Source organism: Perognathus longimembris, chromosome 8, assembly GCF_023159225.1.
Source record: "Perognathus longimembris pacificus isolate PPM17 chromosome 8, ASM2315922v1, whole genome shotgun sequence".
Lineage (NCBI taxonomy): Eukaryota > Metazoa > Chordata > Mammalia > Rodentia > Heteromyidae > Perognathus > Perognathus longimembris.
In genome coordinates, this window is record NC_063168.1 from 18764513 (window position 1) to 18776753 (window position 12241).

General features: G+C 39.4%; 1 protein-coding gene across 5 annotated transcripts in view; it reads left to right on the plus strand.

The window, feature by feature from the left end:
* The first annotated feature begins 502 nt into the window (after positions 1–502).
* The window catches only part of Ehbp1 (EH domain binding protein 1), a 270123-nt gene continuing 258384 nt past the window's right edge, over positions 503–12241 (plus strand). The window contains exons 1-2 of one of the 5 annotated variants that reach the window (XM_048352600.1): positions 503–540; positions 1785–2189. In XM_048352600.1, coding sequence (XP_048208557.1) covers positions 2086–2189 — 104 coding nt within the window. In that variant the 5' untranslated portion in view covers positions 503–540; positions 1785–2085. The other 4 variants (XM_048352599.1, XM_048352602.1, XM_048352598.1 and 1 more) reach the window with 4 other exon arrangements.

A 12241-nucleotide genomic window follows, 5' to 3' on the forward strand; every position in this document is an offset into this window, starting at 1 on the left:
GTCAAGGGAAGAACTCTAGGAAAATTTGGACAACAAAATAAGGTTGTGTATGAAAAAAGAAAACCCTAGTCGCAAATAGTAGAAATCACGCCCAAGGTAGGGATCAGAGTGAACAGGAAAGAAACCACCTTGTCCACAAGGCTGGCTTAGGACTTTATACCACCAACAACGGGAGCCAGAAACCCCGCCCGACACCTTTGACGGACAGCCACCTTTTGCAATCAACTTCCCTTTCACTATAAACACTCTTTACTTCTCCCGCCCATCGTTTCCTCCTCTCAACCAATCAGAAGAATGGGCGGGACCATCCTGGTGGATTCCAGTTTTGTGTTTTTTTTTTTTTTTTTTAAAAGGATAGACAGTGCGCCGCGTTATGGCAGAGGAAAAAACACCTCAGGAGCTAGGAGGAGGGACCTCCGTGATGAGCACGTCGATCTACCAATGAGAGGCCATAGCAGCTCTAAGGCCCGGCCACCTAGATGGGCGGGGCACGCGTGGGGCCTGGCCAATGGCGGCCCGGCGGACGGAGGTTGAGCCGCGGTGGGTAGGGTTAGTGTGAGAGGTGCGGCGGGGGAGGTAATGATGGTGGTAGCGGCGCAGGGAGGCGGGGGAAGGGGGTGCTGGGCGCGGAGCGGAGGCTCGGGCAGTGCTCCTTAGGGTGGGGGACGGTCTCCGGGTGGTTTGTCAGTGAGGGGGCGGGTGGAGAGGTGCCGTCCGCCTGCGGGGCTGCGGACCTCGGCTCCAGGGAGAGCCACGGCTGGCTTGGCACTTCCATGTGGCTCCGCCGGGGATGGAGGACTCGGCGGTGGCAGCGGCGCCTGCCGCTGCGGCGGCGATGGTGGAGCGGCTCTGAGGAGGGCGCGGGGGCCACGCTCCTCCAGGCAGCGGGATTAGAGGTGTGAGGGGCGGGTGGCAGGGGGCGAGAGGCGGGGCCGGGCTCGGGACCCGGCTGGGGTCTTACGGCCGCGTCTAGGTGACAGGGACGGCGGCGGGCCACCGCCTGCCTTTGCTAGGGGGCCAGGAATCTGGACTCGGTGCGTGAGGACACCCGGGGCTCCCGGAGGCTGTTCCCTGAGGATGGGGGTGGGGAGGCGCCGCGCCCCGCGCCCTGCGCCCCGCACCCTGCGCCTTCCTCTAGCCCCGCGGGTCCCTGCTTCACGCCCAGGCAGGAGTTTCCATGTCCCTTCTCTTGGCAGCCTAGGTGAAGGGGAACCCAAGTGGCCTGGAGCCGGGACATTGACCTCCCTGTGCCGGGCGATTTCCCTCCCTCCACTCCCCGGTTCCCATCCATTTCCCACTCTGAACAACAGCAGTCCTCACTGCTCCCTAGTTTCTCCCCCCCGCCCCCAGCATATATTCCAGGAGTTGAGTCCATTAATTATCAGCTGGAAAACAAAGTTTATTTTAAAATAACTCCACTCCTCCCCTCCGACTGGCCCCGTGGACATTAACCAGGATCTCGAGACTTTCCCGCTCTGTTCCTCCTTCTGTGGTGCTGGGAGGGGAAGGTAGGGCCCTCACTGACTCCAGTCTCTGGGTTGTCACTGATTCCCATTTACCTGATTTTGTTGCTCCTTGTCTTCCTTGTGAGCTGTCATTTCTCCCCTGGTACCTTGCATCCTTTGATGTTGGTGGCTTTTGTGGCCGTTGTTTTGTTTCATTGTTTGAAAAACAGGTAGACAACTGCGATTGTATGTTACAGCCTTATCTAGTCACTTCTCTTGCTTTTCTTCTCATATTCTTTCTGTCTCTCCTTTTTTCTTTTGTTTTGCTTGTTCTTTCAGCCTTCCAGAATCCATGTCACATAGCCCCGAGTGTGGAATGTGATGTCTCCATGAGGGAGCTTCCTCTCACTCCTCCTGTCATGTATATCATACTGCTTTTGACTGGGCCATTCATCTAAGATGGGATTTACCCTGTGAAACAGGGAGAAGACTTATGGACTCCCAAGCATCATTTCAAGTGATAGTTGAGTTTTAAAAAGTACAGACATACATGCAAAGCTCTTTTGCTTTGGACCTTCTGCTTTATTAAAGCTGTCGTGTTGCGAATCCAGAAGTGTTCCAGTGTATTGAACCCATCACCATGGCTTCAGTTTGGAAGAGACTCCAGCGCGTGGGAAAACATGCATCCAAGTTTCAGTTTGTGGCTTCCTACCAGGAGCTGATGGTTGAATGTACAAAGAAATGGTAAGATGTATGTGGGGGGTAGAGTTTGCTGTCATTGGTCCTAAACTCTTGAGTCTTTTGATACAGTGTATAAGTCATTGTGTAGAAGCTGGGCAGGGTGCAGAGAATGGTAACAAGGATTGTGATGTGTGCTGTTGCTGCTGGTTCTGTCCCTGTGGGTTTTAATTACTGCACTTCAGTATGGCTCAGAGGACTGCAAGTGGGAGCATACTGAGTGCAGTAGATTTTGTCTTGAGGTCATTTGTCATTATTGTCATTAAGGAGGCATAAAGAATGGGCACTGAAATACTGTAGATTAATATGCATGTTTTGTTTTCTTTCTTTTTGGTGGGAGTGAGGTTTTAACTCAAGGCCTCATATACTTTTTTGCTTGGCTGGAGTTCTACCACTTTAACCATGCCTCCAGTCCTTTATACATACATGCTTTAGTGTAACACATGTACCTGTTTAACAGTGTTAATATAGAAGTTGTAGTCTACAGATTGACAGTGATAGTTATTTTGTATTCTTGTGTGTTTTTTTATTTTGCCCTCAAGACAATTTTTTTAATTATTTGAATAATGAAATACTAATCCACACAACCTTAGGAATTCTTTTGTTAAATGCTAAGTCAGGCAAATGTATTTTAATTGAGTAATGAGATACATTTCTTGGCTAGATTTAAGGAAGCAATTAGTAATGCTCATCTGTGATTTGCTTATTTCCACTTGAGCAAAGTAAATTTGGGTCTTTTCACTGCCCTGAATGGTAAGTAACAAGAATTCTTATTTAGTGAGGAAAAAAATTAATCTTAAGCAAATGATCCTTTGGGTTTTGATTTACTAAGCAGTACTATTTAGAATAAGTTTATTTCGCTGTCCACAAGGACTATAATCTCATGTCTTTAATAATCTGTCTTTTTTATACATCCTTTATAGAACTCATAGGATATTCAGAAATGTATTTGGGAACTAGTTTCTGAATGTTTTTCTCGAACTTGTTAGAAATTTTATTTTAAGATCAATTTTAAAAAGGCTTCCAATGATTATTTCAACATCCTCCTCACCCTCAAGGAGCTTACATTCTAGCTTAAGGATATTCATAAAAATAACTTCAGCATGATAGGTGCAATAATATAAATATGTTACATAGGGATTTTTTAATCTGTCTCCATCCAGTTGGATATTCTTGGGGAGGCTATTTCTTTTTTTTTTTTTTTTTTTTTTTTTTTTTTTTTTTTTGGCCAGTCCTGGGCTTTAAACTCAGGGCCTGAGCACTGTCCCTGGCTTCTTCCCGCTCAAGGCTAGCACTCTGCCACTTGAGCCACAGCGCCGCTTCTGGCCGTTTTCTGTATATGTGGTGCTGGGGAATTGAACCCAGGGCCTCATGTATACAAGGCAAGCGCTCTTGCCGCTAGGCCATATCCCCAGCCCCGCTATTTCTTAATAATTTAGTTTTCATGTGCATAAAAGTAACAATGGTATACTTCATAGGAAGAGTAATTGTGAAAATTGAGTGACTACAAGTAAAATTCTTGGAACAGTGTCAGGGCCATTATTACCTAGCAATGGATGAAGGGAAAACAATAATAATAGTAGTAGTAGTAGTAGTAAAGATTTGGAGTAGTTGTCCAGGAAGCCAAAGGGGAGAAGTAAAGGACATTTTAGACTGAAGCAAAAATGGAGGCATTAAATATTAGGACATATGCTAGAAATTTAGGTACTTTGATGTTGGTGGGGCTTAAAGTGTTGCATGAGTGGATTTCAATGGGATATAAGGTTTGAGAGGCCAGTGAGACCCAACTCTCTGAAGTTATATGCTATAGGAAGGAACATAGGCTTTATTCTGAGGTGGCAGAGACACAGTAAAGGTTTTGAGCTAAAGACACATAAGGATCCTGTCAGAAAATCACCAGGACATCATTGTGGAGTAAAGGTCATAGTGGAAAGGGTGATTTGGGCAGTACTGGGGCTTCTGAACTCAGGAACTCAGGGCCTTGTGCTCGCTAGGCAGGTGCTTCTACCACTTTTTTGCTTTAGTTATTTTTCAGATAGGTTCTTGTACATTCTTGCCTGGTTCTAGCCTCAGACCGCAGCCCTTCTATACTACTAGCATAGTTGAGGTTACAGGCATGTATCATTATACTCAACTTGTTTGTTGAGACAGAAGGTCTTGCCAACTTTTTGCCCCACTTGGCTTTGAACCTTGATCCTCCTAATCGCAACCTCTCAAGAAGCTGGTAAATTAGATCTTATGGTAGAATGTTCTTCTATACATGTAGTTGTAAATATTCTGAATTTTTTACTCATAAAAATGCAGTTTAAAGCTAACAAAATTATACCGTCGAAAGAATAATATTTTAATAGCAGGGTTTAAACTCAGGGTTTTGTGTTTTCATTTGGCTTGCTTGTTCCTACATGGTACTCTCCTACTTGAGCCATTCTTTTAGCCCAGCTTTTTGCTGGTTAATTCCAGATAGAATTAGATTTTTCTGCCCAGGGTTGGCTTCAAACTGTTATTCTCCAGATCTCAACCTCCTGCGTAGCTAGGATTACAGGCGTGCATCCACCAGTGCCTGGAAGATATACTTGAATTTTATTTGTAAGTGGAACCTTAAGTCGAACTTAAAAAAAGTATTTTCATTGTATAAAAATTGGTTGTAATGACTTATAGTTAGTATTTCTTTGCCTTAATTAGCTTATGGTCCTTATAATTGATACAAATTAGGTTGTTGTTGCTGTTTTTTTTTATTCTAAATGTTATCTCTTATATTTTTGTTTATTTATTTGACAGTGCTATGGAGTTGAACGCAGGACTTTTGCACATACTAGGAAGGTGCTCTCTGCAGAGTTATGTCCCTAACTTTACTTTTTATTTTTTGGTGAGGCTAGTTTTGAGACTCAGGCAGATACTCAACCAATTGTGCCACTCTACCATCCCTTTTTATATTGGTTATTTTTCATAGCAGGGTCTCTATTTATGCCTGGGCCAGCCTAGACTTTTTATTGTGTACGAGACTCTGGGATGACAGAGTTGTTCCCAGTCATTGGTAGAGATGGCCTTGGAAACATTTTTTTGGTCTTGGCTTAGAACTGTAATCCTCTATTTCTGCCTCTTAAGTGGCTAGTATTATAGATGTTAGCCATTGCTCTTGGTCTCACCCTCAGTCTTAAATTTTAGATAATATTTTGGTATATGGAAGAGGAAAAAGATACGAAAACATTTAGAGATCATGAGTGAATAAAAGGAAAAAAGTTTATCAGTAAAAGCATTAATGATAAATCTGAATACTAGGAGAATAAGAAAACAGATATTGTACAGATTAGAGAAGAAAGGATAAACTATAAAAAGAAAGAACTCATTAAATTTGTGCCTTGGTAGTCTGTGTATATAGGGGCCATTGCCTAGCTACTTAAAAAGAAATTGTTATCCCTTGAGAATCAGGAGCATTTACAATACCTAGGAAATAGATCTACTGAATTAGAATTTGTATTTTAACAAGGTTTATAATATATGTTATGATTTTATGTGTAAATTTTTATTTTATATTTTTGTGCTTACATTGCGGCTTGTTGCCCCCTCACTAACTTTTTTTCATTTATGACTGACACACTAACACTTGAGCTATTTCTCTACTTCCAGCTATTTTTGCTTACTTAGAGATAAGAGCCTCAAATTCATCTTTTCCCAGCTTGCTTCAAACCCAGATCTTGAGATCTCAGCCTCCTGATTTTTAGAATTACATATGTAAAACCACCAGTACCCAACAAAGAGTAGTATTTTAATGTTTTCAGCCTTACCAACTGTCCATTTTGACTCCAAGAATGTGGATGGAAGATACACTGATATCAGCATGAATTTGAAACTGAAGGGACTGAAAATGGTAGATAGGATGGGATTCAGAAAACTATTCCATTTCTGAACCACCAATATCATATAGAAAGTCCTTTTTCTTTTTTTAAAATGTAATTTTAAATTATAATTTCTATTTTAAATATTTAATAACAATCACACTATCCAGAACTCTAATAAAAGTGTAAAGTGCAAAAACTAATAAAAGTGCAGATCACTGTATGTGTGCTTCTGATAGGTTGATACATTGTTACTGTAGGATTTGAAAACTAAAATAGTAGTTCTTTCCACTTTTAAAGTTTATGTAGTTCGCTTATTAGATAAAATATAATCTCCTTAATCTGATGTTCCAGCTTCCTAAAGCTGATTTTAGTTCAGTTTTCCACTAGGCACTTAAAGACTTGATGCAAATGTTAACTTGAATTTATGAAAACTAGTTATAGTAAAACATATAATTTGGATCCACTTCTCTGAGTGGCTTAAACAAGCATTTCTCTGTTGACTAACAGAGTGATGTAGAATTACATGAGCCTTGGTTTAAAGAACTTGGAATAAGTTAAAAAATAAAAAAAAAAGGAAAAGCAAAAGGAAAGCTGGGTGTGGTGGTACATGCCTATTGTCCCAGCTATTCTAGAGCAGAGATAGGGGGATTACTGTTTGAGGTCAGCCGGGATTAAGCATGAGACCTTTTCTGGGAAACAAACTGAAAAAGCTGAAGACAGTGTGCTTTCTTCAACTGGCAAAGTATGAGATTCTGAGTTTAATCACTAGTACTACCACCACCACCACCACCCCTGAGGGGAAAAAAGGAAAAGGAAGACGAATTAATCAGAAATATGCTTGGTGTGGTTTCAGAGCCTTTGGAAGTCTAGTTTCTGGAGCACAATGAATGGAGGTTAAAGGTTAAAATGACTAGAATTATGTCTGAGAAGCTGGTAGACTAGATTATGTAAGGCCTTGAGATCATGGTGAGGGCTGGTAGATTTAAAGTGTGATGGGACTATAGAAAGGATCTGAGCAGGGAAATGATATAATTTGTTTTAGATTTGCAAAAGATTATTCTGAACATTGGAGTATGGACTGTTATAAGAGTAGAAGCAAGGATATCCTTTAGAAATTTATTACATGGAAGTGGTATGTGGCTCAAAGTGGTAGAACACTAGCCTTGAGCAAAAGAGCTCAGTGACAGTGCCTAGGCTCTAAGTTCAAGTCCATGACTGAAAAAAAATTCTAAAAGAAAAGAAAAGAAATCTAGTAGTGAGAAATAGTCATATTTATATAACTAACACATATTCACCCTTACCCATTACCACACTTTTATCAAGGTTTTACTTGTAATGAATAAAGGTATTTAAGTGTAGAGTTCATGAGTTTTGTCAACAGGAAAATGAATTTTCTGAAGGTACAGTTGACAGAACTTACTAATAGTGTATGAAATAAGAGATGAATCAATAATAATTACAGGTTTTTGACCTAAAGAACCAAGTGAGTACAGTATGGGGGAATCTCTTGAAGAAAAGTGTTTGTTGTGTTTTGTTTTGTTTTCTTGTCAAGGAGCAATCAAGAGTTGTGGGTTTTTTTTTTTTTGGTTTTTTTTTGTGTTTTTTTTTTAAAGAGTTTTAGACATCCAGATGAAGATCTTCATTAAGTAGTTAATTATGAGTCTGACCCAGGGGAGAGAAAAAGTCTGAAGCCTCTTAGGTACATAGGTAGTATCTATAATCATGGAGCTGTAGGAAATTTCATATGAAATTCATATAGATTGAGAAGATTGAGCTTTGAGACACTTCTCCTATACAGAGGAGATTGCAAAGAACACTGAAAACAATACTGAAGTGACAGGAAAGCTAGACAAGTGCATTTCCTAAGAAGCTGAATGTAAAAAGAATCAAGGGAATATTTGGCAGCATCAAGTCCTATTGAAGTTGAACAAGATGACTTGTATTGGCAAGATGGAAGGAGCTGTTGACCTTGAAGAAATATTTCTGAGGAATATTGGGGGATGAAAGCTTGATTAGAATAAAGGAAATAAGATACAGTGAGTACAGGTGATTGCCTTAGAGAATTTGGCTACAAAGCAGAGGACTAGGTAGTAACTGGAGAAGAACAAGATTTTAAGGTGCATTTTTTTTTTTGCATGACAGTTATTGCAGCATGCTTGAAGGCTGACAGAAATGATTGAACAAAAACACATAAGGAGTCTAACCTTAGGGGAAAAGTCTTGGGGAGAAAGAGAAACAGATCTGCATACAAGTGGAAAAGTTGAATTTAAGTGGAACCAGGGAATGAAGCAGCGATATATGATGAAAGTGGGTAGTATGCAATTAGATTTGGTGAGGACAGATTCAAATACTCTTTTTACTGGCTTCAGTTTTCTTCAAGAAAAAATAATATAGGTTATCAGTTCAAAGGGAGATGATAGAGAAAAAAAGTTGTTGAAGATTTGGGGATGGAAATTAAGGATATCAAAAATGAGGTAGTGAAAAAGTGAAGAAGATTGTGATTGCTAGATTTTAAAGAGGTTGTTAGGTTGGGATAAAAGTGCATGAGCCAGAAAGATGGGAGGTGAGAGTCAGTGAAGTGCTTGATTCTGCCAGATGTGGTAAATGTTAGTGACAAGATACAGATAGTAAGTGGTGTCCTTGGATTACACATGCTTATCATCTAAAACAAAATGAACACACATATACAATGCATTTGTATATATTTGTATAATTATTAATGTATGGCAAAGACAATTGGTGGTTGTGTTAGAATGGAGGATTTTGAAAATGCAAAGATTTTTGGTGGTCAAGGAATTTGAAAGTTAAGATAAGAGACCGATTATTTCTGTAGCTCTTGAAATTACCAAAACATGGAAGGAGATGCTCAGCCGCTGGTGGCTCATGTCTGTAATCCTAGCTACTCAGGAGGCTGAGATCTGAGGATCATTGTGATTCAAAGCCAGCTGGGGCAGAAAAGTCCCCTAGATTCTGAGTGTGTAGGTGGTAGAATACCAGCTGAGAGCAAACAGAGTGTGGACTGTGAAAGTCATAGAATTTTAGTAAATACTAAATACATGATTATAATTCTATGAACATGATCTATGGATCAAAATAGAATTGTTACAAGGTAGTAATTTATTGACATTTTAAATGTTTATTTCATGTGAACTACAGCTTAACAAACTTTAGTCGTGGTGGTGGTATTTTTTTTCTTTTGACAGTCTTGATGCTTGAACTTGGGGCTATTCCTGAGTTCTTTTTGCTCAAGGCTAGCACTCTATCACTTTGAGCCACAGCACCACTTCTGGTTTTCTAGTGGTTGATTGGAGATAAGAGTCTCACAAACTTTCCTGCCCAGTCTGGCTTTGAACTGTGATTTTCAGATGTCAGCCTCCTTAGTATCTAGAATTTCAGGGTAATCTACCAACATCCAATGACAATATTTTTATTTTTGGAAAGAAATTAGTATTTTTATTTCTGGAGCAAAATAAGTTCACATTATTTCATAACTTTATTTCCTTGTTTCATATAATTTAAAATAAGTATAGGACTAAGCAAACTAACTTAATGCCTTAAAAGTAGAATATTGTGTCATCATTTCTGTCTGTCCTACAGCATTTATTTATTTACTTTTCTTATGCATGTTTTGTAGTTCTGGGGATTGAACACTGACTTTCACATATGCTAAGTGAATGCCACTGAACCATAGCCCCAGACCTTTGAGATGTATTTCTTGAGAACTTGTTTGCAGGTTATCAGCGGTTGTTGCAACTTCTGGAGAGATGTACTTGGAGTCATGAGGGAGGAAGAAGACACTTCTTTGGTCAGCCAGATCTGCAGACTCAATCAGTAGGGTGACAGATGTTGCAGCTAGTTTGTCCTCACCTCCATGTATCATGTATTTCTTTATGACAGTTACGATAGTTTTTCTTTGAAATACTTTCTTCCTGTCATGATTTTTTTTTTTTTTTTTTTTTTTTTTTTTTGGTGTTGATAGTAGTACTGGGGCTTGAACTCAGAGCTGCATAGTCTTGCCTGGCTTCAGCTTGAGGTTGGTGCCCTACCACTTGAGACATACCTCCACTTTTGGCTTTTTACTGGTTAATTGGAGGTAAGAGTCCCATGTACTTTCCTGCCTGGGCTGGCTTCACATTATGATTATGGGATGAAATTTAAAGGATTATGTAAAGAAATACAATTAGGTTTGATTTCATTTTATATTAGTTTTATTCTTAATACAGCCAGGTAACTTAAAATTAGGAATTTCTAGAATTATGCTACTGATGTATCAAATGTATTTTGTTCTTTTTTTTGTTTTTTTGTTCTAATCATATGGTAAATCTCAACCGAAGAGTCACTGGAGTAGTATATTGGATGATTTAAAAATAGTCTAGTGATGGGGCTGGGGATATAGCCTAGTGGCAAGAGTGCCTGCCTCGGATACACGAGGCCCTAGGTTCGATTCCCCAGCACCACATATACAGAAAACGGCCAGAAGCGGCGCTGTGGCTCAAGTGGCAGAGTGCTAGCCTTGAGCCGGAAGAAGCCAGGGACAGTGCTCAGGCCCTGAGTCCAAGGCCCAGGACTGGCAAAAAAAAAAAAAAAAAAAATAGTCTAGTGTGCCAAAGGAAAAATTACACAAAGCATTTTAAACTGAATGCTCAGTGGGGATGTTATATTCTGTGTCAGGACTTTTGCATAATTTCTTAAAAGGAGTTGAACTGAATATGTAAAATGGAGACAGTGAAATTACTGTAGGATGGATGTCATAGTATATGTGTTTTTGTTATAGTGTTCTTTTTTAGGGAATTTTGCTAATAGGTACCTAAAGATTTTCTTGAATCTGACCTATTAATAATTTTCCTATTTTTAATTAATCCTGGTATTGTTATTTGAAACACTTCTGAGTTTAAGAAAAAGTGAAAAAAAATTGGCTTGAATTAAAAGAAGTTATCATTCTTAAAGTTGATAGTCATGTCTGAAAGAGTTAATCACCCTATGAATTTAAAGTAATACCATATTGAGTAATTTAGGGATATAAATACAATAGTGATAGTCTTTGAGGAACAGGGCGGGTATATATTAATGGGCATTTCAGAAGAGTCACTTGCTACTTGGACACTACATTGAATTGAGATTTACTGGCAGCTGAGAAAAAAGACAAGCACATTGGCTAATGTAAAACCTTGAGTTAAAGAAAGTCTGTGGCCTTCTGGCTAGAGAGAAAGTATATACATTTGTTACAGAGACTTCTAAAAAACTTAATCTAAAGTGTATTTTATTATGAAAAATACACAAAACTGAGTGTGATGTTGTATGCCTGTAATCCTAGCATTAAAGCAGAAGGATCTTGAGTTTGTCAGCCTAAGCTACATAGTGAGACCCTGTCTTAAAAACAAACAAACAAAAAACTTCTTTTGGATAAAATCCCCAACTTTAAAAGAACACTGTTAATATCTGTCAACTTCTATATCTGTCAATATATAATATAATGTATCTGTCAACTTTTAATGAAGATCCTTTCAGAGAATATGCATGAGAAACCTAATTTTCTGATTAGCCAACTTAAACCAAAGGGTGTAGTTTGGAAAATTGAGAAGAATAGGCATTGCAGAAAATTTGGAAACGTTTGGTAATAAACTTTTGCTTTGTACTGGGGATTAAACTCATGGTCTAGTGCTCGCTAGGCAGTTGCTCTACCATTTAGCCATACCTCCAGCCTCTTTTTGCGTTAGTAATTTTCAAGGGTTGGGTCTTTTAGGCTTTGGCTTGCCTGGGCTGTGATCCTCCTACTTGTGTTTCCTCGTGTCACTGGGAAAGATGGGGCATAACACTGCGCCTAGCCTTTGGTTGAGATGGAGAGAGGCAACTTTTATATCTGAGCTGGCCTCCAACCTTTATCCTCTAGTCTGTGCCTCCCATTTAACCAGGGATACAGGCTTGATCAATCAAATTTGGCTGGTATTAGGCTTTTATGATAGTCCCTAATTCTTCCCTTTTCTTTCTGGTCCTTTGTCTATTGTTACATTTGTATAAATTTAGTATGATAATTTTAATCTTTGAAATATGACCTTATTCTGTTTTATGTCTTTTCCAACCATGTCCATGAGGATTCCAACTTTTTTTTTTAGTTCATCCCAAGTTTCTTTCAAACTTTTATTCTTCTCTCTCCCTCTCTAAAAATCATTAAATGGAAAGAGATATGTAATAAAAACCTATTTCAAAAGTATTTTACTT